This window comes from Oncorhynchus kisutch, linkage group LG19, assembly GCF_002021735.2.
Source record: "Oncorhynchus kisutch isolate 150728-3 linkage group LG19, Okis_V2, whole genome shotgun sequence".
Lineage (NCBI taxonomy): Eukaryota > Metazoa > Chordata > Actinopteri > Salmoniformes > Salmonidae > Oncorhynchus > Oncorhynchus kisutch.
In genome coordinates this window covers 10457330-10484171 of record NC_034192.2, presented here as the reverse complement: position 1 = coordinate 10484171, position 26842 = coordinate 10457330, and the positions used below count along the sequence as shown (strand labels likewise).

The 26842-nt window shown below is 42.8% G+C and overlaps 1 protein-coding gene across 2 annotated transcripts; it reads right to left on the bottom strand.

Annotated features, from left to right (window-relative positions):
- Positions 1-1431: 1431 nt before the first annotated feature.
- Positions 1432-25615, bottom strand: LOC109864444 (sulfotransferase 4A1). Of its 2 annotated transcripts, XR_004204291.1 has the most exons (8): positions 24958-25299; positions 16387-16517; positions 13272-13352; positions 13047-13173; positions 12681-12775; positions 8479-8617; positions 6959-7057; positions 3365-3474 (listed from the first exon to the last, which is right to left on the bottom strand). XR_004204291.1 is itself a non-coding variant. In XM_031798332.1 (7 exons), the coding sequence occupies exons 1-7, from the start codon at positions 25124-25126 to the stop codon at positions 3362-3364; spliced, it is 855 nt and encodes a 284-aa protein (XP_031654192.1). In that variant the 5' UTR covers positions 25127-25615; the 3' UTR covers positions 1432-3361. The 2 variants fall into 2 exon arrangements, 1 of the variants encoding a protein (XP_031654192.1); XM_031798332.1 differs by lacking the exon at positions 6959-7057 and having other exon boundaries at positions 1432-3474; positions 24958-25615.
- Positions 25616-26842: the final 1227 nt, after the last annotated feature.

Below are 26842 nucleotides of genomic sequence, written 5' to 3'. Positions count from 1 at the left end.
GTGGAGCTGTGGGGACAGGGGGGAGAGAAGGGTGGTGCATACAGTACTCACTGGAGAGTTTTTGATATGTGTGTGTGTGTGTGTGTGTGTGTGTGTGTGTGTGTGTGTGTGTGTGTGTGTGTGTGTGTGTGTGTGTGTGTGTGTGTGTGTGTGTGTGTCGGGTGAAACCCAGGTGACATTATTCATGAGAGCATGGTGTTCTGTTCCTGCGTCACATGAGGATGGTTTACAATGTCTTACTCTTCCCAACGCAAACACATCATAAATCAACTCAAGGCTACTGTTCTACTTGAACTGTGTTAAGATATCAGACAAGCACATTGTAGAGGAGATGTTTGCCAGCTTGTCTCAGTCAATCAAAGCAACAGCAATAGGAAACATTTTACATCGGGGATGGGAGCAGAATTTAAACATAAAAGGCAATTATTATTTTACTTCAAATTAACCTTTTCATAATTAGCATTGAAGTCGCCCCAAGGTTAATCACAACATTTACATATTTGCCTCCTGCTTAGATTATTAAAAGGGTAGTTGTTTATTAAAATGTTTGTGTTGTTTTATGCAAATTATGTCACAAATGAATTCATGAATTAGTACTTGAATGGAAAGTACCGTTTGTAATTTAGAAATATCAAAATTAGTTCCTGTGATCTCTCCATTTGAAATGCTTGTTTGTTATAAATCAATTATTTGACTTTGCTTGTTTAATTTTAAGCTGCAACTAAAAAAACATCCATTAAAAGGGTCAGGAAGAAATGTAGCCTACTACAATTAATGAATGTCATAGTTACCCCCTTCCTTTATGTCATGTAGTTCTGGATAGATTGAAATGGTCTCTCTCTGACTCTGACCTACGTTCTCCTTCGGGTTTCTTTGGAGTTGAGTAAAAGCGCAGGGGGACGCAGAGAACGCGTTGTGGTTGTCATAGAGATGTATTGACACCGTTCTACAGTTCCCGACTCCTCCCGCTATTGTTTATGATTGGATGTTATGTCAGGAATTCCCTTCATGCCTTTGCCTCCACTTGAAGCTACATGTTCTTCATCCAGAGTAGTAGACCCTCACGCAACAGTAAACACATCGAGTGGTTAGTGATAAGGACTATGGTGATACTGCAGATGCCTATTAAAGTAATAATAAATGTATTCAACTTCTATCGCTCTTTTTATTAAAAAAATGACTCTCAAAGCGCTTGAAAACGCAAAACGATCAAGAATCAAATAAAGCAGCACCAGTATACGGTATGAGTAGGTCTGGACTACGAGTTTCAGCGTTTTGAGTATTCCAAGCCTCCAGATGGAGCAACAGTTGAGAGGGAACCACATGGCTTGAGCAGAGGGAGGTTGTCAACGGAAGTATCAGCATTTATACTTTGACTCAAAATGGCTAGTAAGTAATGCAAGTGCATTGAAGACATCACACTCAACACAATTGTCCTGAATACATAACTTTATTAATAAACCAGCAAGCAAGCATGTAAAGTACGATTCATTATGCCCAGGTTAGGACAACCCTACAGGCATATAAAAACCAAACAAACAGTACACCACATTACCCTTGTGGAGGTGGGCTGCAGCAGGATTGCCAAAAGTCGTAAACAGAGAGAATGAGAGAAAAAGCTGACAAAAGAGAGTTTATTTCCCTTTTTGTTTATTGTCTATTCCACTTGCTTTGGCAATGTAAACACATGTTTCTAAAGCCAATTGAATTGAATCGCTAGTGAGATACAGATAGAGTGAGAGAAACAGAGAGAGAGAAACAGAGAAAGAGATACAGAGAGTGAGGGAAACAGAGAGAGAGTGAGAGAAACAGAGAGAGAGAAACACACAGAGAGAGAGAAACAGAGAGACAGAGAGAGTGAGTGAGTGAGAGAAAGTGAAAGAGGGAAGTCCTAAAGCAGAGAACTGAGCCTGTGGGAGGGGTCTGTTGAGGTTGTTACATCCACATCAATAAACACATTCACAAGTGTCCAGCAGAGCAGAGGGGTTGGGAGGGGAGGGTCTACTGGTCTGTCTGAGGGCATTTACAGCGGAGAGGAGGAAGAGAAAGAGATGTAAGCAATAGAAGAGAAAGGGGGCTCTGATGACAAACAGAGGGCGATGATGTTTTGATGCCTAACCTTTGGGGAGGGATGAATACATCCATCCATCCAACTTTGGATCCAGTCTGAAGGGACATGTACTTGGGGGATAGCACACAGAGAATGCTGGTAACATGGAGGGATACTCTGTTGTCTCAGTGTAGTACATTAACTCTATAGGTGGCTATGGGCCTGAGGACAGAGAAAGGCATCACTTTAGCAGCATGAACAAACAGAACTGATATGAAAGGCAGTTGTGATGTGTTGTTTTTGTGATTTTGCTCACACACGAGCATGTACACACACACACACACACACACACACACACACACACACACACACACACACACACACACACACACACACACACACACACACACACACACACACACACACACACACACACACACACACACACACACACACACTCACATCCCCATTCATCCCCATTCACTTCAGCAAGAAAGGCTGTTACAAAAAGTCTAGTGCTGATTAAGCTAATGCCCATTGAAAGCCTTTTTGTAACAAACAAGCTATGTAATGTACTGAAAGTGAAAAACGCTAAAATGAAGGACTAGGTCAAATAGAAACTGACCTGGATACAGCCAAAACTGAACACTTGCTCTGTATCAAAGGGCAGTCATGGGTGGTCTCTATACTTGACTCTGAGCTGGACTTATGATACCCCACCATAGCATTCATACAGCGTTTAAAAAACATAACACTGTCTCAACGTTAAGTGTTGAACGAGATGTGGAAGCTTCCTCTGTATTGGTTTGGCGACGGCGCCACAAACTTCCATGCGTTTCCCTCAGGTTTTGGGCCACTGCCACATACACAACTCGCTAAAGAGCACTGGTATACATACACAGCGGTACATACTGAAGAGGAATGGAATGATGGGCGGAGAGGGGGGACATAGATGGGGGTGGGGGATGGGATCTGTGCCACATTGGGCTAAAACAGGATCTCGCTGATTGGCTGAGAAACTGACCGATTGATTGATAAATCAAAATTGATTTGTGAGCTTTTTAAGGATGCAATCTTTATATTGATTGATTGGTGTGTTGACTGACACATTTATTGGGTGATTGATTGGTTGGTTGATTGACAGCTATAGTCTTTGGCGGTGGAGCGATTGATATATACATTATATCCAATACGTGATTGATTGATTGATTGATTGATTGATGAAGAGAGGCAGAGGAGTGTACAGTGTTTAGGCAGCAGGAGGAGGAGTGTAGTCCGTGTTCGTGTCGTTGTGGTCAGTCGGTCCGGTCCTCACAGGCCGAAGTCAAAGGTCAGGTCAGACTTGCCCATCTTCTGTCTATACACCGTGTCAAACTTGTCATTCATAGACACGGTGAAGATGTCCTGCCACAGTCCCACGCGACCTGACAGAAGAAAGAGTCACATGATCATACATCACTGAGACAAACGGCCCGAGAGGAATGGTCAGTAGTCGATATGAATGTTATTATTTTGAAACCTTCTTTATTGCATATTGATCAGCTCATAGGCTATCTATGCTTCCTTATGACTCCCAACCGTGTACAGTGAGGGCCATAATCACCCTCCATAGAGATGAGCAAAAAAGACTGTATTAAATAAATAATACAAATACGGATATACATTTTGGTGGGGAAATTATACACTGCTCAAAAAAATAAAGGGAACACTAAAATAACACATCCTAGATCTGAATGAATGAAATATTCTTATTAAATACTTTTTTCTTTACATAGTTGAATGTGCTGACAACAAAATGACACAAAAATTATCAATGGAAATCAAATTTATCAACCCATGGAGGTCTGGATTTGGAGTGACACTCAAAATTAAAGTGGAAAACCACACTACAGGCTGATCTAACTTTGATGTAATGTCCTTAAAACAAGTCAAAATGAGGCTCAGTAGTGTGTGTGGCCTCCACGCGCCTGTATGACCTCCCTACAACGCCTGGGCATGCTCCTGATAAAGTGGCGGATGGTCTTCTGAGGGATCTCCTCCCAGACCTGGACTAACGCATCCGCCAACTCCTGGACAGTCTGTGGTGCAACAGACTTGGTGGATGGAGCGAGACATGATGTCCCAGATGTGCTCAATTGGATTCAGGTCTGGGGAACGGGCGGGCCAGTCCATAGCATCAATGCCTTCCTCTTGCAGGAACTGCTGACACACTCCAGCCACATGAGGTCTAGCATTGTCTTGCATTAGGAGGAACCCAGGGCCAATCGCACCAGCATATGGTCTCACAAGGGGTCTGAGGATCTCATCTCGGTACCTAATGGCAGTCAGGCTACCTCTGGCGAGCACATGGAGGGCTGTGCGGCCCCCCCAAGAAATGCCACCCCACACCATGACTGACCCACCGCCAAACCGGTCATGCTGGAGGATGTTGCAGGCAGCAGAACGTTCTCCACTGCATCTCCAGACTCTGTCACGTGCACGTGCTCCTCCTGCTCCTCCTTGCACAAAGGCAGAGGTAGCGGTCCTGCTGCTGGGTTGTTGCCCTCCTACGGCCTCCTCCACGTCTCCTGATGTACTGGCCTGTCTCCTGGTAGCCCCTCCATGCTCTGGACACTACGCTGACAGACACAGTAAACCTTCTTGCCACAGCTTGCATTGATGTGCCATCCTGGATGAGCTGCACTACCTGAGCCACTTGTGTGGGTTGTAGACTCCGTCTCATGCTACCACTAGAGTGAAAGCACCGCCAGCATTCAAAAGTGACCAAAACATCAGCCAGGAAGCATAGGAACTGAGAAGTGGTCTGTGGTCACCGCCTGCAGAACCACTCCTTTATTGGGGGTGTCTTGCTAATTGCCTATAATTTCCACCTGTTGTCTATTCCATTTGCACAATAGCATGCAAAATGTATTGTCAATCAGTGTTGCTTCCTAAGTGGACAGTTTGATTTCACAGAAGTGTGATTGACATGGAGTTACATTGTGTTGTTTAAGTGTTCCCTTTATTTTTTTGAGCAGTGTATTATTTTATAGTAATACAATTGCTCAGAGAAAGAGATTTTGTTTAACAAGTTATATTGAGCAAAATAGCCCCATAACATCAAAGATCCAGCAGCATATTTTACAGTAGGTAATCAAATCAAATCTAAAAAAGATCAAGATAATTACACACGGAATAGATACACAACGAGTACCAATAACTTTGCTATATACACGGGGTACCAGGTCGCTGCGCAAGGGTACGAGGTAATGGAGGTAGATATGTATATACAGTGTATTCAGGAAGTATTCAGACCCCTTTACTTTTTCCACATTTTGTTACGTTACAGCCTTATTCTAAAATGGATTAAATAAAAAATTGTCCTCAGCAATCTACACACAATACCCCATAATGACAAAAACATGTTTTTAGAAATGTTTGCACATTTCTTTAATAAATCAAATAATATGAAAAACATAAGTATTTACATAAGTATTCAGACCCTTTGCCATGTGACTCGAAACATGCCAGCCCGCTTTGACTTTGCCATAAGGCACCCAAAGGACTGTCAGACCATGAGAAACAAGATTCTCTGGTCTGATGAAATGCCAAGCTTCACGAATGCCAAGCGTCACGTCTGGAGGAAACCTGGCACCATCCCTATGTTGAAGCATGGTGGAGGAAGCATCATGCTGTGGGGATGTTTCTCAGCAGCAGGGACTGGGAGACTAATAGGATCGAGGGAAAGATGAATGGAGCAAAGTACAGAGAGATCCTTGATGAAAACCTACACCGCCATGCCTGACTCTTTTTTCGAGTCCCAGTGATTAGGGCCTGGTCCGCAGTAAGCAGAATATCTAGAGCTGCCAACTCGTTACAGAGGCTCGTAAAACAGCTACTATCTAACGTAGCGCAATCTCATATATCTAGGTATGGGGATCTTTCCTGCTTATACACCCACCACTGGTGTGTGTGGCCAAGGTGCTCTATTTTCATATCGAAATGTCATTTTCATATTGAAATTGGTGTTGAAATAAGGGTGTAGAAGCAGAAAAGAACCCCATACCTACTGTAAAATATGGTGGTGGATCTTTGATGTTATGGGGCTATTCCACCTCCACTGGTCCTGGTGCCTTTGTTAAGGTCAACGGAATCATGAACTTTACCGAGTATCAGGACATTTCTTGCCAAAAACCTGGCTGCCTCTGCCAGCAGGCTGAAACCTAGCGGATCTTCCAGCAAGACAATAACACCAAGGACACATCAAAATCCACAAAGAACTGGTTCATTGACCTCAAAAAATCCCAATTTTTCAATGGCCATCTCAGTCATATGGATTTGAACCCCGTTGAAAACCTGTGGTTTGAATTGAAGAGTGCCGTCCATAAGAGCAGACGATGGATATCAATGATCTGGAAAGATGTTGTATGGAAGACCACGCCAAATGTGTTCTCCAATCTCATAAAACATTTTAGACAAAAGCTCAGTGCCGTTATCCTCACAAGGTGAAGTATTGAAAGGTATTGAAAACATATTTTTGAGATGAAAAATATTACTTGTTAAACTAAATCTCTTTCTCTGAGAAATTGTATTAGAATAAAATAATATCATTTTTGGAGCATACAATATGGGGTGGCAGGTAGCCTAGTGGTTTGCCAGTAACCGAAAGGTTGCTAAATCAAATCCCCGAGTTGAGAAGGTTAAACTCCTTCTGCCCCTGAACAAGGCAGTTAACCCACTGTTCCTAGGCCATCGTTGTAAATAAGAATTTGTTCTTAACTGACTTGCCTACTTAAATATATATATTTTTTAAATATAGCTCAGCATTTTGTATGATTTATTTGCTGCCAGCAAAGTCTTCTTTGCTCATCTATCAAGAGCGCCAATCATTTTGGGCCTATGTATGTATGTCTACAGATATGGACTCACCTGTCCTCCAGTAGTGTGTATGGGAATGTGTGTTTATGGCTCTATTAGCTCAGAGCTGTATGTTAGACCAGCACCAGGTCAGAGGCTAGGGTCCATGCACTAAAAGAAACAGAACGTGGAGAAAAAAAGACAAATCTGACAACAAATCATAAGAAAAAAACAACATAGCAAAAATCTACAATGATCAACATGAAAAATGAAATCATAATTATATTAAAACAACATTCAGAAAAAGTACAACAAATGTGAACGGATTTCCAAACTGAACAGTAAGGTGCAACTCCTTGTGCCAGAAATCACTGAGCTGTAATTACTATGTTTAACCACAGGGAGGCGTTGCAGAGCGAAAATAGGAGTGTATGGAAATGCCCTTAATGAATGGTCCAGTGAGATATTCCCTGTTCCTTTGAAGGTTTATGTTACTGCTGGGGTATGTACATCTGACTCATGATCTGCGGTTTGCTACAATAAAGCTCTCGTTACTCTCTGCCCCTAACAGACCAAGGATCAGACTTCTGCAACCCAGTGCTAACCTTCACCACTATGAGCCAAACAACTAAACTGGCCCTGGATCATTGCTTAAAGTTATAGACTACACACAAACACATAGTATGTAACTGTTCTACATAACCTACATACAAATCTGGTCTAGGTTGACTCATCCTCAGCCAGGTTAGCAGAGATGTAAAGCCATATGAACATATTCTATATGCCTTGAAGAGTGTGAGTGCATCCGTATGTACAGTATACAGCAACGGATAACATTCCAGCTTGCTGCATTTTGGTGTACGGCTGAGGCTCACACATTTCGTTCTGATATCCTCTTTCTTTGTCTCTCTGTCATTCTCTCTCTCTCCCTCTGATCCCCCTCTTCTATCTGAGTGCACGATATCATGCACTGCAAGCATGCTTGTGTCCAGGCTTGTGAGTGTCTAATAATAGCCTAAACAATGTATATGATGCAAGCAGCGAAGCTATGAATGGGGCTAGAGGGAGTACATCAAGTACAGTGTGTGTGTGTGTGTGTGTGTGTGTGTGTGTGTGTGTGTGTGTGTGTGTGTGTGTGTGTGTGTGTGTGTAAAGGTTGGAGTTGACATACACACGTTAGGTTACTGTCCCTCTTGGCACACAGCCTTCACCCCTTCCTTTCACTTTACGGCACAAAACACACAATGCTTCAGTAACCCCACAGATCTCTTTACTTTCTCAACTCTGTCGTCGGGAGATATTCGGAAATCTCTGCCTCCGTAACAATCATTCCTTGGCTTATCTTTATCTCTACCCCTCACTTCTGTTTTCTTTCATCCTCATCTTCCTTTCCTCTATGCCTACTATCCCTCTCTTTCTCTTCCTCGCTCTCTACCTCTGTCCTTCCCTTTCCCGCCCTATCTCATTCTCCCAAATCTCTTGCTCCATCTTTCTCCCTCCCTTCCTTCTCTCCCTACCCCCTCTATTTCTCTACCGCCCTCTCTCCCGCAACCCTCCTCCTCGCTCCCTCCTGCAGATGGAGAGGACCTCACCCCTGCAGATGGAGAGGGCCTCTGAGTTGCAGCACTGCTCTATGAGCTGGTTGCAGCTCTCCACCATGGTCTCCAGTTGGGCCTTGTCACACGAGACACCCAGGAACCTCGCCAGCTGCCCCACCAACGTCCCCAGGTCCTGGAGAGAGAGATGAAGGAGAGCAGGAGAGGAGAAGAAGAAACAGAGAGAGAGAGAGAGAGAGAGAGAGAGAGAGGATAGAGTAGAGAGAGAGAGAGGATAGAGTAGAGAGGAGAGGAGAGGAGAGGAGAGGAGAGGAGAGGAGAGGAGAGGAGAGGAGAGGAGAGGAGAGGAGAGGAGAGGAGAGGAGAGGAGAGGAGAGGAGAGGAGAGGAGAGGAGAGGGGATTCAACTGTTCTGCCTTATTATTATACGACCATGCTGGTCATTTATGAACATTTGAACATCTTGGCCATGTTCTGTTATAATCTCCACCCGGCACAGCCAGAAGAGGACTGGCCACCCCACATAGCCTGGTTCCTCTCTAGGTTTCTTCCTAGGTTTTGGCCTTTCTAGGGAGTTTTTCCTAGCCACCGTGCTTGCTGTTTGGGGTTTTAGGCTGGGTTTCTGTACAGCACTTTGAGATATCAGCTGATGTACGAAGGGCTATATAAATACATTTGATTTGATTTGATTTGAGGAGAGGGGAAGGGAAGGAGTCAAAGACAGAAGAGAAATGTAAATAAATAGTAATTATATTTAGTCACCTCCAAAATGATTGGCATTTTACATGCATGTTACCTCATTTTTACACCCCAGTGAAACAGGAAGCCATGGAAGGCCACAATACAGTTCCTTAAAAGGGGAAATCTGCAGTTGTTACATCTATTTCTGGACATTATATGTACCCGTTGATTATTGAAGAATATAACTTATAAATGCCTCATGATCTTAGTTCAACTGTCGTACACCATCAGAAAACAATATATAAACTTGTTTTACTCAGTTTGTAAACCAATACTATATAGCTTCAAAACATGATTCCTTGCATCCATAGCCTTGTCTATGAATTTGAGAGTGGTTACATTTCTCCAGCTCCATCCCTCAGATTTTTATCAAAACCAGGGGTGGGGAGACAGCTTTGTTATTGTTCCTGCTGCTGATTGCGCTTTAAGCTGAGACTAAATTAAAAAAGCCCCCCAAAAATATATAGGGGTGCCAATATTTTTGACACCTACGTATCTATTTGAGAAAACATATTATTACTATTATTAAAATCTATTTCTCTGAGCAATATAAAATAATAAGAGTTTTGTAGAAAACATTTCAATACTGCTCAGTATTTGTGTCATTTAATTAATACAGTATTTCTTTTGCTCATCTTTATCAAGAGTGCCAATAATTTATGAGGTGACTGTACCAAATTATCTCTTCTTCTTATCACTCCCAAATGACCTATGAACTCGAGTTTGATAACGTCTTAATAATAGGGAGTATAAGACAGGCTGTAGTACTTTCTATTCCATACACAACCCAGTCACACCACTGTGACAAGGTAGTTTGGGCTGTATTTATAGGGGGAAGTGGGGGAAGTTGAGCCAAAGGGGTATGGTTTTCTTGTTTCTAGGAAACCATACACAAAATGTTAAAGAAATGTTAAAATATGCTTAAAGTGATTCAAAGACAAAAAGCGATCGTGTTGAATTTGTGTTTGGGAAATAAAGATAGACATGGTTTTTAAAAGGTACTGTTCATATTTCATTCAGTACAGACATTTGTAGGCGGCTTAATTCCCCCCGTCCCGCTTGTCCAAAACAAGAGGTCTCTGTTGGCACAACTTACCCCGCGTGTTTTCAAAACGGTCATGTTTACATGTCATCTGATTCTTTTCAGGGATACACAACATCCTGAAATCTATGTAGAAATCTTTGTTGGAAAGAATACTATAGTTCCCTTGACGGAGGGATGCTGAATGTAAAAAGCGTCTCAACTCACTCCACTCTCCCCTACATCTCAGACAGAGTGGGGGTTGAACTCTGACTCCGAACATCTGGTTATGTCATCTAAGACACGTTTACGGATCCTTCTATGTGTTATCTAGCGGTTATACATTGGAGTTTCATTGCCTTGCAATAAAGCGGCTGAATTTCTGTCTGCCTATGTGGACGGCTTTAAACTTTGACCACAGTTCCTTTTTTCTTTCTATAGAAACAGATGTCTTATGCTTTTATAACACACTTGCTCAGCAAATCCACTTGCCATACATGTTACGTTTTTTTCTCAATTGCGTACAAGCCATTTTTGGATCTGTGTTGAAACGTATCTACAGCAGAACAGCACTGGTCAAACGCTCAAATACATGTACAGAAATTCTGATCATTTTCTTGCCTTAGTAACTGACTTGCATTTTTTACTTTTGTCATCAGTGAATACTAAAGTCACTGTTAAGTTTTGTTCGTAGACTATAACACATTGTTTTCATCAGAAGAGAAATTTGTGCAATTGCGTTCACTGTTTCTGGCAATCAGTAAATACTACTGCACAAAATTCTAGATCACCCCATCAGTGTCATACCATGTACAATAGAATAACAATACATGGAAAGATCGAGGAAACGGGGACTGTCTAACTGCCCAAATATTGTTGACATGCAGGGATGCAGAGCATGAAGTTGTGTTACCCATAAGTCATCATCTTCCACATTGTGAACTTTGATAGAGCTTTTCTATGGTGATGATTGAGGCCTATACATTCATAGTTGTGTTCCTCCATTCTATTCACCTTTTTTTTTTTTTTTTTTATTTTACCCCTTTTTCTCCCCAATTTCATGATATTCAATTGGTAGTTAGAGTCTTGTCTCATCGCTGCAACTCCCCTACGGACTCGGGAGAGGCGAATGTCGAGAGCCATGCGTCCTCCGAAACACAACCCTGCCAAGCTGCACTGCTCGCTTAACCCGGAAGCCAGCCGCACCAACGTGTCGGAGGAAACTTGCGGATAGTGTTTCTGCGCACCAATGGAAAGTCTATATAGCAACGAGCAAACTAGCCTTTGTATTGAATACATGGAACTGCATTGTGATAATACCGATGAATGTGCTTATTTATTTTATTTTTTATCAGGAATAATATTTGTGTATGAAATTGTTTGGTGTAATATGCATAAAAGGAGAGTAATAGCCCATAATTCTGCACCTTTGGATAGTTGTACTTCCTTTTTAGTGACTGCAAAGAAAATGCATTGATCTACTTGGATTTGTATTAGACTGACTAACTTTCTGTTTTGTCTGCTTGGACTCAACAGATAAATATGTCTGTGTTTATCTTTTTGCAGGCAGTCGTGTTCCTTTGATCAATCTGAAATTTTGAAGAATGCAGTCATGTTTTGAGACGGTATTTACTGTTTCGCCAAAGGTCACAGAGTTCACTTTTCAACTCTACTTTGGAAGTCGACAACATTGTTAAAAGAAAATATGCTTGTACGCGATTGAGAAAAGCCTATGTGTTTTCCAAGAAAGGTAGGCTACATGAGCTACTTTCCCCCAACAGTGTCAATGCTGTAACTATGTTGTAACACTGATAGTCACGTTGAGTGATAGTGAATAAGATCTCGTCCTGGAAGGCTTGCTAGTGTATATACTGTATAAATGTTCATGTTTGCAAATTATTCCTAACAAGAACACACTGTGTTTCTGTGTGTGTGTGTGTATGTGAGCATGAGAGCCTGCATACGTGTGTGTGTGTGTGTGTGTGTGTGTGTGTGTGTGTGTGTGTGTGTGTGTGTGTGTGTGTGTGTGTGTGTGTGTGTGTGTGTGTGTGTGTGTGTGTGTGTGTGTTTCCGTGCAATGCAGCCCTGAAGGGACCTTTGGAACAGCAAACAACACTACTGATTTGTCCCCATTCTGCCCCAGTGAGAGTGCAGTTACCGTTCCATAGACCGGAACTCTGGTTGCCACGTAGCTCTGAGGGGGGTACGATTATCATAGGGGTTAGGTGGTATGGGTAAAGTTACAGTGACATTTGGGATAGGACAGAGCAGAACCACCCAAAGTAGGGCCAAACCTGGCCTGTTAGAGGCTTCCAGAATGAACTTATGTATAAATGGTGGGTTTTTGCGGCTCACTAATCACTGTACCTCTAGGATAGAGGTTCAGGTAAGGGTTGGTTTTAGTTAGATATAGACAGTAGATATAGATGAGTGATGGAGGGAGAGAGAGAGAGGAAGAGAGGGAAAGCGGTTTTTACTTTGTACATGTCTTCATATTTCAGGAAGAGGACGTTTGAGTCCATGCGATGCTCCCAGAACTCCTGCACGTGCTCAAACCAGGAACCATATCCCACTATGAGACAGAGAGAAAAAGAAGGGGAGAGAGAGACATAGGTGGAGAGAGTTTAGTGAGTTTCCCCAGGTGACTAGGCTTTCTCTTCCCTCGTCACACAACCTGGTCTGATCAGTTACTTATTACCTAAATAATGCCAGGCCTCCCTGTTAGCCAACCATTCCTCTTAGTCCCAATTAAGAGAAGTAGCCCAGTGTAGACAGAGGACACATGATGAATAGTGACACCCCCTGCACACCAGGGCGGGTGAACCCTAAACTCTGACACTCACGCTTGTCGTTCATGAAGCGTCTGCAGAACTCCTGGAAGGTTCCGCGGTAGCTCATGGTTCTGAGGGAGCGGTGGAACTGGTAGTAAGACACCACAAGATCTTTAGGGTTCCTCGCCATGTAGATCACCTACAGGAGAACCACATAGAACCACACAGACAATTAGGACTGAATAGATGGAAACATTATAGAAAACATTACACAAACCAATTGAAATGTACTCTAACCTTGGACTCTCCATTGTGCATGGCTGTAGGCAGGAAGCGGTAGGGCAGGTGGCTTTTTATCAGACGAGGAGACGTCAACTCCTGTGAAAACATAGAGGAATTGTCATCATGACATTGGGAACAGAGACGGTATAAAACAAGCAATCATTCTTGCTTTGCATTGAAATATGGTGCTGCATGTGGTGGGCTGAGTGTTTTGGTTAACTGTACCTGTCTGTTTTACAAGCAAGTGATTCAGGATCAGGAAGTAATAATACTCAGTACTGTAGTCCTACCTGTATGATGTCTAGGCCAGACTGAGGGTACTACAGAACAGTAGTAATACTCAGTACTGTAGGCCTACCTGTATGATGTCTAGGCCAGACTGAGGGTACTACAGAACAGTAGTAATACTCAGTACTGTAGGCCTACCTGTATGATGTCTAGGCCAGACTGAGGGTACTCCAGAACAGTAGTAATACTCAGTACTGTAGGCCTACCTGTATGATGTCTAGGCCAGACTGAGGGTACTACAGAACAGTAGTAATACTCAGTGCTGTAGGCCTACCTGTATGATGTCTAGGCCAGACTGAGGGTACTACAGAACAGTAGTAATACTCAGTGCTGTAGGCCTACCTGTATGATGTCTAGGCCAGACTGAGGGTACTACAGAACAGTAGTAATACTCAGTGCTGTAGGCCTACCTGTATGATGTCTAGGCCAGACTGAGGGTACTACAGAACAGTAGTAATACTCAGTGCTGTAGGCCTACCTGTATGATGTCTAGGCCAGACTGAGGGTACTACAGAACAGTAGTAATACTCAGTGCTGTAGGCCTACCTGTATGATGTCTAGTCCAGACTGAGGGTACTACAGAACAGTAGTAATACTCAGTGCTGTAGGCCTACCTGTATGATGTCTAGGCCAGACTGAGGGTACTACAGAACAGTAGTAATACTCAGTGCTGTAGGCCTACCTGTATGATGTCTAGGCCAGACTGAGGGTACTACAGAACAGTAGTAATACTCAGTACTGTAGGCCTACCTGTATGATGTCTAGTCCAGACTGAGGGTACTACAGAACAGTAGTAATACTCAGTACTGTAGGCCTACCTGTATGATGTCTAGGCCAGACTGAGGGTACTACAGAACAGTAGTAATACTCAGTGCTGTAGGCCTACCTGTATGATGTCTAGGCCAGACTGAGGGTACTACAGAACAGTAGTAATACTCAGTGCTGTAGGCCTACCTGTATGATGTCTAGTCCAGACTGAGGGTACTACAGAACAGTAGTAATACTCAGTGCTGTAGGCCTACCTGTATGATGTCTAGGCCAGACTGAGGGTACTACAGAACAGTAGTAATACTCAGTGCTGTAGGCCTACCTGTATGATGTCTAGTCCAGACTGAGGGTACTACAGAACAGTAGTAATACTCAGTACTGTAGGCCTACCTGTATGATGTCTAGTCCAGACTGAGGGTACTCCAGGACAGTAGTAATACTCAGTGCTGTAGGCCTACCTGTATGATGTCTAGTCCAGACTGAGGGTACTCCAGAACAGTAGTAATACTCAGTACTGTAGGCCTACCTGTATGATGTCTAGTCCAGACTGAGGGTACTACAGAACAGTAGTAATACTCAGTACTGTAGGCCTACCTGTATGATGTCTAGTCCAGACTGAGGGTACTACAGAACAGTAGTAATACTCAGTACTGTAGGCCTACCTGTATTATGTCTAGTCCAGACTGAGGGTACTCCAGGACAGTAGTAATACTCAGTGCTGTAGGCCTACCTGTATGATGTCTAGTCCAGACTGAGGGTACTCCAGAACAGTAGTAATACTCAGTACTGTAGGCCTACCTGTATGATGTCTAGTCCAGACTGAGGGTACTACAGAACAGTAGTAATACTCAGTACTGTAGGCCTACCTGTATGATGTCTAGTCCAGACTGAGGGTACTCCAGGACAGTAGTAATACTCAGTACTGTAGGCCTACCTGTATGATGTCTAGTCCAGACTGAGGGTACTCCAGAACAGTAGTAATACTCAGTACTGTAGCCTACCTGTATGATGACTAGTCCAGACTGAGGGTACTACAGAACAGTAGTAATACTCAGTACTGTAGGCCTACCTGTATGATGTCTAGGCCAGACTGAGGGTACTACAGAACAGTAGTAATACTCAGTACTGTAGGCCTACCTGTATGATGTCTAGGCTGAGGGTACTACAGAACAGTAGTAATACTCAGTACTGTAGGCCTACCTGTATGATGTCTAGTCCAGACTGAGGGTACTCCAGAACAGTAGTAATACTCAGTACTGTAGGCCTACCTGTATGATGTCTAGTCCAGACTGAGGGTACTCCAGAACAGTAGTAATACTCAGTACTGTAGGCCTACCTGTATGATGTCTAGTCCAGACTGAGGGTACTCCAGAACAGTAGTAATACTCAGTACTGTAGTCCTACCTGTATGATGTCTAGGCCAGACTGAGGGTACTCCAGAACAGTAGTAATACTCAGTACTGTAGTCCTACCTGTATGATGTCTAGGCCAGACTGAGGGTACTCCAGAACAGTAGTAATACTCAGTACTGTAGGCCTACCTGTATGATGTCTAGTCCAGACTGAGGGTACTCCAGAACAGTAGTAATACTCAGTACTGTAGGCCTACCTGTATGATGTCTAGTCCAGACTGAGGGTACTCCAGAACAGTAGTAATACTCAGTACTGTAGGCCTACCTGTATGATGTCTAGTCCAGACTGAGGGTACTCCAGAACAGTAGTAATACTCAGTACTGTAGGCCTACCTGTATGATGTCTAGGCTGAGGGTACTACAGAACAGTAGTAATACTCAGTGCTGTAGGCCTACCTGTATGATGTCTAGTCCAGACTGAGGGTACTCCAGAACAGCAGTAATACTCAGTGCTGTAGGCCTACCTGTATGATGTCTAGGCCAGGCTGAGGGTACTCCAGAACACTAGTAATACTCAGTGCTGTAGGCCTATCTGTATGATGTCTAGGCTGAGGGTACTCCAGAACAGTAGTAATACTCAGTGCTGTAGGCCTACCTGTATGATGTCTAGGCCAGACTGAGGGTACTCCAGAACAGTAGTAATACTCAGTACTGTAGTCCTACCTGTATGATGTCTAGGCCAGGCTGAGGGTACTCCAGAACAGGAAGCTGCTCATCGATGTTCATCAGACCAATCTCATCTGGGTCCGCCCCCTGACTCACCAGATACACCACCTCCTGAAGTAGACTGGTACCTGGGAGGAGGAGGGGGGGAGGAGGTAGAGAGAATCAAGAGGAAAAGGTAAATAGGTAGTCGTTTGTCTCAATGTAAAATGACACCAATGAGGGAAAGATTCAGCCCAAACTACACCATTATAGTGCTGTTTAGCAAACATTTACCAACCTCACACACCAAATTATCTACACGGAACAAAAATATGAATGCAACATGCAACAATTTCAAAGATTTTACTGAGCCACAGTTCATATACAGTACCTTGCGAAAGTATTCGGCCCCCTTGAACTTTGCGACCTTTTGCCACATTTCAGGCTTCAAACATAAAGATATAAAACTGTATTTTTTTGTGAAGAATCAACAACAAGTGGGACACAATCATGAAGTGGAACGACATTTATTGGATATTTCAAACTTTTTTAACAAATCAAAAACTGAAAAATTGGACGTGCAAAATTATTCAGCCCCTTTACTTTCAGTGCAGCAAACTCTCTCCAGAAGTTCAGTGAGGATCTCTGAATGATCCAATGTTGACCTAAATGACTAATGATGATAAATACAATCCACCTGTGTGTAATCAAGTCTCCGTATAAATGCACCTACACTGTGATAGTCTCAGAGGTCCGTTAAAAGCGCAGAGAGCATCATGAAGAACAAGGAACACACCAGGCAGGTCCGAGATACTGTTGTGAAGAAGTTTAAAGCCGGATTTGGATACAAAAAGATTTCCCAAGCTTTAAACATCCCAAGGAGCACTGTGCAAGCGATAATATTGAAATGGAAGGAGTATCAGACCACTGCAAATCTACCAAGACCTGGCCGTCCCTCTAAACTTTCAGCTCATACAAGGAGAAGACTGATCAGAGATGCAGCCAAGAGGCCCATGATCACTCTGGATGAACTGCAGAGATCTACAGCTGAGGTGGGAGACTCTGTCCATAGGACAACAATCAGTCGTATATTGCACAAATCTGGCCTTTATGGAAGAGTGGCAAGAAGAAAGCCATTTCTTAAAGATATCCATAAAAAGTGCCGTTTAAAGTTTGCCACAAGCCACCTGGGAGACACACCAAACATGTGGAAGAAGGTGCTCTGGTCAGATGAAACCAAAATTTAACTTTTTGGCAACAATGCAAAACGTTATGTTTGGCGTAAAAGCAACACAGCTCATCACCCTGAACACACCATCCCCACTGTCAAACATGGTGGTGGCAGCATCATGGTTTGGGCCTGCTTTTCTTCAGCAGGGACAGGGAAGATGGTTCAAATTGATGGGAAGATGGATGGAGCCAAATACAGGACCATTCTGGAAGAAAACCTGATGGAGTCTGCAAAAGACCTGAGACTGGGACGGAGATTTGTCTTCCAACAAGACAATGATCCAAAACATAAAGCAAAATCTACAATGGAATGGTTCAAAAATAAACATATCCAGGTGTTAGAATGGCCAAGTCAAAGTCCAGACCTGAATCCAATCGAGAATCTGTGGAAAGAACTGAAAACTGCTGTTCACAAATGCTCTCCATCCAACCTCACTGAGCTCGAGCTGTTTTGCAAGGAGGAATGGGAAAACATTTCAGTCTCTCGATGTGCAAAACTGATAGAGACATACCCCAAGCGACTTACAGCTGTAATCGCAGCAAAAGGTGGCGCTACAAAGTATTAACTTAAGGGGGCTGAATAATTTTGCACGCCCAATTTTTCAGTTTTTGAATTGTTAAAAAAGTTTGAAATATCCAATAAATGTCGTTCCACTTCATGATTGTGTCCCACTTGTTGTTGATTCTTCACAAAAAAATACAGTTTTATATCTTTATGTTTGAAGCCTGAAATGTGGCAAAAGGTCGCAAAGTTCAAGGGGGCCGAATACTTTCGCAAGGCACTGTAAGGAAATGGGTCAATTAAAATAAAGGCCCTAATCTATTTATTTCACATGACTGAGAATACGGATATGGATCTTTTGGAATATTTAAATGTAGTCCTGTAAGACATGCCTTGTAGATGTAATATTATTTAAGTTTAATCATATTTTGGCAATAGCAAGGCCCTTCTATTTTGGCAATAGAAAGTAAGACACGGTTTGTTGTCATGTTTGATGAAGGGGACTGAGCCACAAGTCAGGGACCAGTTGAGCACAGATGACAGGTGCAGAGCCACAAATAGAAGTTATCGACATCAGTCCCAGTACAAAGCCAAATCATCCACATCCCAAGTGCATTGTAATCCAGAAGCGAGCTGACAGAGTTTTGTCATTTCAAGTGAAGTGGTTTCAAGTTTCCTCTTGCTGCATTACAGTGCCTCTTTAAAGGGGGTTTTCAGCTTCCATTGCACCCAAAGTTTTTCTGAATAAGAGGTCACGCTTTGGCAAAAACTCAAACCCTGCCTTTTATTGTCCCCAGCACAAGGTGCACCTGTGTAATGATCATGCTGTTTAATCAGCTTCTTGATATGCCACACCTGTCAGGTGGATGGATTATACTGGCAAGAAGAAATTCTCACTAACAGGGATGTAAACAAATTGGTGCACAAAATTTGAGAAAAATATGCTTTTCGTGCATATGGACAATATCTAGGCTATTTTATTTCAGCTCATGAAACATGGGACCAATACTTAACATGTTGCGTTTATATTTTTGTGCAGTATCGTTTTATACCGAATGCTGCAATGCTAGTTTGGCTATATTAGCTAGCTAACCTTAGCTAGGTATATCAGCTAGCACCAGGCTTTAGAAATTGGAAGAAGGCTCTTGAGAAGTTTTCAGCTTATGCTTAAAGAGTTCACAAAAATCAAACCCTGTGGACTCACAGTTATCTACTGATTTAAGAAGAGGAAGCAAAACATTATCTACTGAAAATGTAAGGTTCAGTGAAGTTCTTTCCAAGACAGGGTGAGGCCTTAACAGGTCATGAAGAAGAACATGAAAATCTTTAGGAACTTTTAAAAGGCAGAAGACGACAAAGTCCTTCAGAGCTGGTTAAAGAGGCGCAAACTTAACTTAATGAGATATTACAATTTGAAGAATAGCCAAAATTCTCCGATCTCTCCGCTCCCCCCCAACAACACAAAGTTACGCCCTTGGCTGTCGGACAGGCGAACAGTGAGTATTGACTGTCCGCTTGGGTTGTGCGGTTTCCAGATTTTTCAGATCGTCATACCGTCCTTCTATCATTCCAGGATTTACAGTATTACCGGTTTAGTGCACAAGTGGGCGCCAAAAACATAAAAAGCATTGGGCATCTGCTACCAAAATTCTAACAAAATTTGTGAATTTCCATGGAAGCTGCTATCTAAATATGCTAACAAATACGAACAAAAATAAACAATTTGCAATTTGCAATTCCAGCTCATAAAGCTATACATACACTACCATTCAAAAGTTTGGGGTGACTTAGAAATGTCTTTTTGAATGAAAAGCATTTTATTTTGTCCATTAAAATATGATGTTGATCAGAAATAGAGTGTAGACAATGTTAATGTTGTAAATCACTATTGTGGCTGGAAACGGCACATTGTTTTTTGGAATATCTACATAGGCATACACAGAGACCCATTATGAGCAACCATCACTCCTGTGTTCCAATGGCACGTTGTGTTAGCTAATCCAAGTTTATTATTTTAAAAGGCTAATTGATCATTAGAAAACCCTTTTGCAATTATGTTAGCACACAGCTGAAAACTGTTGTCCCGATTAAAGAAGCAATAAAACTGGCCTTCTTCAGACTAGTTGAGTATCTGGAGCATCAGCATTTGTGGATTTGATTACAGGCTCAAAATGGCCAGAAACAAAGACCTTTCTTCTGAAACTCAACAGTCTATTCTTGTTCTGAGAAATTAAGGCTATTCCATGCAACGAGAAACTGAGAAACCAAGAAAGCTGTGTACTACTCCCATCACAGATCAGAGCAAACTGTCTTTAACCAGAATAGAAAGAGGAGTGGGAGCACAAACTGAGCAAAAGGACAAGTACATTAGTGTCTAGTTTAAGAAACAGACGCCTCTCAAGTCCTCAACTGGCAGCTTTATTAAATAGTATCCGCAAAACGCCAGCCTCAACATCAACAGCGAAGAGGCGACTCCGGAATTGCAAAAGGGTTTTCTAATGATCAATTAGCCTTTTAAAATGATAAACTTGGCTTAGCTAACATAATGTGCCATTGGAACACAAGAATGATGGTTGCTGATAATGGGCCTCTGTATGCCTATGTAGATATTCCATTAAATATCAGCTGTTTCCAGCTACAATAGTCATTTACAATATTAACAATGTCTACACTGTATTTCTGACAAAAAAAACGGTAGTGTATATAGGTAGGAGATACCGAATGACATTTTTGGTGCGTTTGAACATTTACAAACGAATGTGAACAAGAGACGTACAAATGAACAAAAGTTTTGATGCACGCTTGTCTGATCTGAAGCAGCATGTGTACAAGCTGTGTCTGTCTGGGGTTTACCTGCTCTACTCAGAGAAGATTGGGGAGAAGCAGATAGAAGGAGAAAACGGAGGAGAAAAAAACGCAAGGAAATCAAGTTGACAGCAGTATCTGCTGTCCAGATAACTCACCCAAAGTGCTTTGACTTCTCGAATACGGCAGAAAGCTGACACAATATGACGCCCCATCACCTTATTCATTCAGTAACTTACTTAGATAACTAGTAAGTTAAACTTACAGGTCGCGTTAACACAGAATTCTTCCTTTTTCACAGCAGGAAGATAATATATAACAGGTAATATATCTCTTGGTGTGTTTTATAAAAGCAGATCTAAAATGCTTTTTTTGTCATTTCTGCTTGGCGTCAGACACATTTTGTGCTTCAGTTGCACTTCTCCACTAGGATGAGAATTCACGAATGGGCATTCTATCAGCAGACAGCGCTCTGACTGATGTGTAGCTCTCTTCTCAGGTACTTTTCTCTGTGCTTTTCTCAGGTACAATTCAAGATGAACTGTAAGCAAAACATGAAGAAATGTGTATGATAAACATTAGAAATGATGGCCATGTATCGTTTTTCGTTGTCAACTCATTTACTTGTGTAGCTGCCATCTGTCGAATGTGTTGCGCTAATGTATTCTCTGTGAAGGGAAACGATCACTGTGTTGAAGCAAAAAACAACAACACGGTTGACTTGGAATATAAAATGCAACCCCTGTCAATACACAGCTGGACTCACCCATTGTGCTATTTACAAACAAACATGACTGGCTCATGTAAAATAATGTGACAGGTGAAATGAAGAATGTGATCTGCTTTATCTCCTAATTGCTCAAGTTGACTGCAAGTATTTACTTAAAAAAGTAGCTACAAATGGTATTGACTGTATTGAAAAACCACCCAGTGGCTATTTCCAAATACCCCGGTATACAGTATATACGGTATACTGCCTCAAGCCTAATTTCCACCTGTGTACAATGTCTATACCATCGACATATTTCACCAGGACTTGGGAAATCGATCTGATCATTTATTTTCCCCGAAAGCTTTGCGGACATTGGGGACTTGTGCATCTCCCGCCCTTCTCTTTGATGGGCCCGAGCCTGTTGTGACATGGACATGATTGAGGAAGATTCGTGGCTAGGTGCACTTGGAAGGACTCTCCCTCAATAGCTCCTGTTTTTTGCCTATATCTAGTCTTAACTTTCCGATAGTTGACGTTCCACTCTCAAAACCTTATAAATGGCACGTTGTAAAATTTTTTTAATGTATTTAAACATTATTTTAGTAGGCAAGTCAGTTAAGAACTAATTCTTACAATGACGGCCTACCCCGGACGACACTGGGCCAATTGTGCGCCACCCTATGGGACTCCCAATCAGGGCCAGATGTGATACAGCCTGGAATCAAACCAGGCACTGTAGTGACACCTCTTGCACTGAGATGCAGTGCCTTAGACCACTGCGCCACTCGGGATAGAAATGTACAGAATGGTTACCTGGAGGAAAATGGGGTAGGGTCATGCTTTGGAATTTCAGTCAAAGGGAGGGTTTAGTATTTATTTATTTTTTATCTAGTCCAGTGGTGGGTCATGTAATTTGTAATGGGTGAAATCTTAATATTTCTGTGTTTTAGAATTAGTTGCATATTAGGCTGTATCGAGGTGTGCCCAATGCTGCGGGCAACATCAACTGCGCCTATAGGCTATTTAGTGTGGTCTCAATCAAATGATCCAAAGCCTATAGGCTATGAAGTGCATGCTGGGAGAAGCACAGAGCAAAGTTATATTTCTAAGATACACTATATAAACAAAAGTTAGTGGATTTGGCTATTTCAGCCACACCTGTTGCCTAGAGGTGTATACAACTGAGCAAACTGCCATGCAATCTCCAGAGACAAACATTGGGAGTAGAATGGCCTTACTGAAGAGCTCATTGACGTTCAACACAGCACCGTCATAGGATGCCACCTTTCCAACAAGTCAGTTCATCAAATTGCCCTGGTCAACTGTAAGTGCAGTTATTGTGAAGTGTAAACGTCTAGGAGCAACAACGGCTCAGCCGCAAAGTGGTAGGCCACACAAGCTCACAGAACGGGACCGCTGAGTGCTGAAGCGCGTAGCGCGTAAAAATCATCTGTCCTCGGTTGCGACACTCACGATGGAGTTCCAAACTGCCTCTTCTCAGAAGAGTGGAGGCTGTTATAGTAGCAAAGGGGGGACCAACTCCATATTAATGCCCGTAATTTTGGAATGAGATGTTCGACAAGAAGGTGTCAATATACATTTGGTCATGTAGTATATGTAAAATGGAGTAGAATTGCATGAAATGTTTATAAAAGGCCATTTCTCCTTGGACCTGAAAATGCGATGACAGATTCATGTGATGCTTTTACTAGAAAGGAGATTTTCCACCCCTACTCTTGCCCACGGTGGTCTGCAAACCCAAAACCTTGCGTGCTATCAAAATTCCTGTGTTGCTATGTAATGCTTACAAGATGAACAGTTTCTAAAACTGCATATTTAAGACTCTGGTCTGTCCAAGCAGTGAGGGTAAATGTATACATGTTCTCTGCTATCCACTTTGGTTTAATTATTATTTTGGGTACAGGCGACAGTTTCTTTCAAGCGTTCAGGGAGGGTTTAGGTCATATATTTAGCTGGAGGGAGGGCCAGCCATTTGTGTTGCAGAGGTCTGATTCTATCCATGTAACCCTTATTACAAATAACATTCACTCCCTTACAGTGCTAATATTGTAGGGAACAACATCGCCAGCCTGCATCTGTTACCAGGCCTTGTAAGGTGTGCGTATTGGTGGCAGGGAAGTCAGGTGCAGGAGAATGAACTTGGTATAAACAGAGTAATTTAATAAGAACTTACAAACAAACTCCAAAACCAAAATATACAAAAAATAATAAGATGGGTACAAAACCCGTCACGTACCAACACATAATAGCATTAACAAACAAACAAACCATTTCCAACAAGGACATGAGGGGAAAAAATAGGGTTAAATACACAACATGTAATTGATGGGACTGGAACCAGGTGTGAAGGAAGACAAGACAAAACCAATGGAAAAGGAAAAATGGATCACTGATGGCTAGAAGATCGGTGATGTCGACCGCCGAACACACCACCCGGACAAGGAGAGGGACCGACATCGGCAGAAGTCGCGACAGGCCTAGAGAGCACAACAACCCAGACTGCTCCCACCTCTCTTCTCTACTCTCTCTCCTGCAATTATACTTTACTTCTGCAGATGCAGAAATAGGCACTGCTGAAATCCAGTGTGGACAGAGAAGAGACATTAAAGGAATAATTGCTATATATGTCTCTGAAAGATTTGTCTCCCACAATGAACTTGAGGGAAGATGGATATTTATGTCCACCTAGTCACGTGACCAGGAGGACCCACCCGTGGAGCGAGTTCTGCTCCAGCACAGGTTGTCAACACACAAGTGCGTCACGCGCAAGCACAGCGTAGCCCTGTCCGCAGCAGCACAGCACTGCGCAAAGCAGTCTAGATCTGACAGAAAGAGACGGATGTAAGCAGTAACTCGAGGCCTGAAAATTCAATACATTGTCTGTGTATCCTCCGATAACATATGTCAACAGCGAATGAATGCGACGAGCGCCGGCGTTTAACGTAACTCGAAGGTTCCTATGCTAAGTTATTGATTTCAGCAGCACATAACTCAGAATGAAAAGTCCTTCAATGAGCTGCCATGACTGCCACGAAGTCAGACTGTTGTCTATTTGTGAATGTTCCTAACCCTGCAAGGCGATCGCAGCATTTAGCCTGCTGCAGGCTACGTTTGGAGAGAGGTAAACATTGATGCCCTTCCCTAATAGGCCAGTGCAACTCTGAACACAATGCAATCATAAACTTATAAGGACTCAACTGAAGACAATTGCGTTTATTACACACGACACAATATGGCGAAGACCTAAGACCCTGCATTCTCTCGTGAGGGTACTGGACTAATGTATTGCATAGAATCAACACTTGCCAATATTGTTTACCTGACTTGGGATACGTGACAATCCATATGTCGCTACTTCTGAGGGAGAAGTTGGCGATCTCCGCCATCTTTCCTCTGCAGAAGGGTGGAAGTCGTACTCCATCAAACTCGAAGTATTTGCTCTCAAACTCTATCGGGGTGCTTGGCGTGTCTGCCTCGCTCTCGGCCATCCTCAAAACGGGCACCGAACGACAGTATATGTGTAATCAATTGAAAGGTTATAATTAGATTTGTTTTGAGAGCGATAATAATTATCGTCTCGAGTCGAGATATATGGTTAGACTAGGACGCGATCGTCCGCGAGCGAAGTACGCATTGACCTTCAGCCAATCACGTCGTAGCAAAGTGATGTAATGCGATGCGCTCATATGATGCGCGCGCCTCCTCCTCAGCTTCAGCACCAGTTCGCTGTTGCGGAGCACGCGCGTGCTCACTAGTGTCTGTAGCCGGAAGAGGAATGCTTTCAAGCATAGGTTACATGAAGCATTCAAGCTGATGCAGGTAGTTGTTCTTGGAATTTAAAATCAAGATATTAGGTTTTCAAATTATACGTCAATGGCCTTCTACATTAGCCTATGTAATGGTCTCTTGTTTGATCTGGGTAGACTGCTGTCAAGTGAGCCGACGCCCGCAAAACGCTGCAAAGCCAACCGCGCAACAGTCTCCTCCTGAATTTTTTCTGCGTGAATACACAACACTTTACGGTATCGAACGTTTTATGGTAGAAAAGCTGTCGGATGCACAGATAGAGACAATAGCAAATCATACCAAGCAAACAGTTTAAAGCACACATCTTCCACAAAAAAAGTTTACCAAATCGTTTATTTACTTTTCGGGCCTTATCAAAAATGACTTTGATATCACGAGTGGAGTAAGGCTGCATAGGCTGCAGTAGCCTACCGGGGATGCTGTTAACCAAATGGTTAATTGTGAAAGCAAAATGGCTTTGAGGCAAATGTCGGCCATATTGGAACTCCCCAGAAGGAGCAGTCCTCATTGGAATGAATGGAATTCTACAGTTATTTCAATTAAATGTTTCAAGGACAAAATTACATGATTTAAGTATTTTGTTGTTGTAGTGGGGACAGTAACATATGAACTTTCTAAACATTATATTTTAAGGAAAAAGTTTTGTATAGACACTGCTCAAAAAAATAAAGGGAACACTAAAATAACACATCCTAGATCTGAATGAATGAAATATTCTTATTGAATACTTTTTTCATTTACATAGTTGAATGTGCTGACAATAAAATCACACAAAAATTATCAATGGAAATCAAATTTATCAACCCATGGAGGTCTGGATTTGGAGTCACACTCAAAATTAAAGTGGAAAATCACACTACAGGCTGATCCAACTTTGATGCAATGTCCTTAAAACAAGTCAAAATTAGGCTCAGTAGTGTGTGTGGCCTCCACGTGCCTGTATGACCTCCCTGCAACGCCTGGGCATGCTCCTGATGAAGTGGCGGATGGTCTCCTGAGGGATCTCCTCCCAGACCTGGACTAAATCATCCGCCAACTCCTGGGCAGTCTGTGGTGCAACGTGGCGTTGGTGGATGGAGCGAGACATGATGTCCCAGATGTGCTCAATTGGATTCAGGTCTGGGGAACTGGCGGGCCAGTCCATAGCATCAATGCCTTCCTCTTGCAGGAACTGCTGACACACTCCAGCCACATGAGGTCTAGCATTGTCTTGCATTAGGAGGAACCCAAGGCCAACCGCACCAGCATATGGTCTCACAAGGGGTCTGAGGATCTCATCTCGGTACCTAATGGCAGTCAGGCTACCTCTGCCGAGCACATGCAGAGCTGTGCGGCCCCCCAAAGAAATGCTACCCCACACCATGACTGACCCACCGCCAAACCAGTCATGCTGGAGG

What these genes read in the sequence shown, in the direction of transcription:
- LOC109864444 (XM_031798332.1), bottom strand. Translation starts at nt 25,126, where the DNA reads ATGGCCGAGAGCGAGGCAGACACGCCAAGCACCCCGATAGAGTTTGAG. An exon ending in TGTCACGTATCCCAAGTCAG is followed by an intron (nt 16,518 to 24,957) that starts GTAAACAATATT and finishes TCCTCCTCCCAG; the next exon opens with GTACCAGTCTACTTCAGGAG. An exon ending in CTGGCCTAGACATCATACAG is followed by an intron (nt 13,353 to 16,386) that starts GTAGGACTACAG and finishes ATGTTTTCACAG; the next exon opens with GAGTTGACGTCTCCTCGTCT.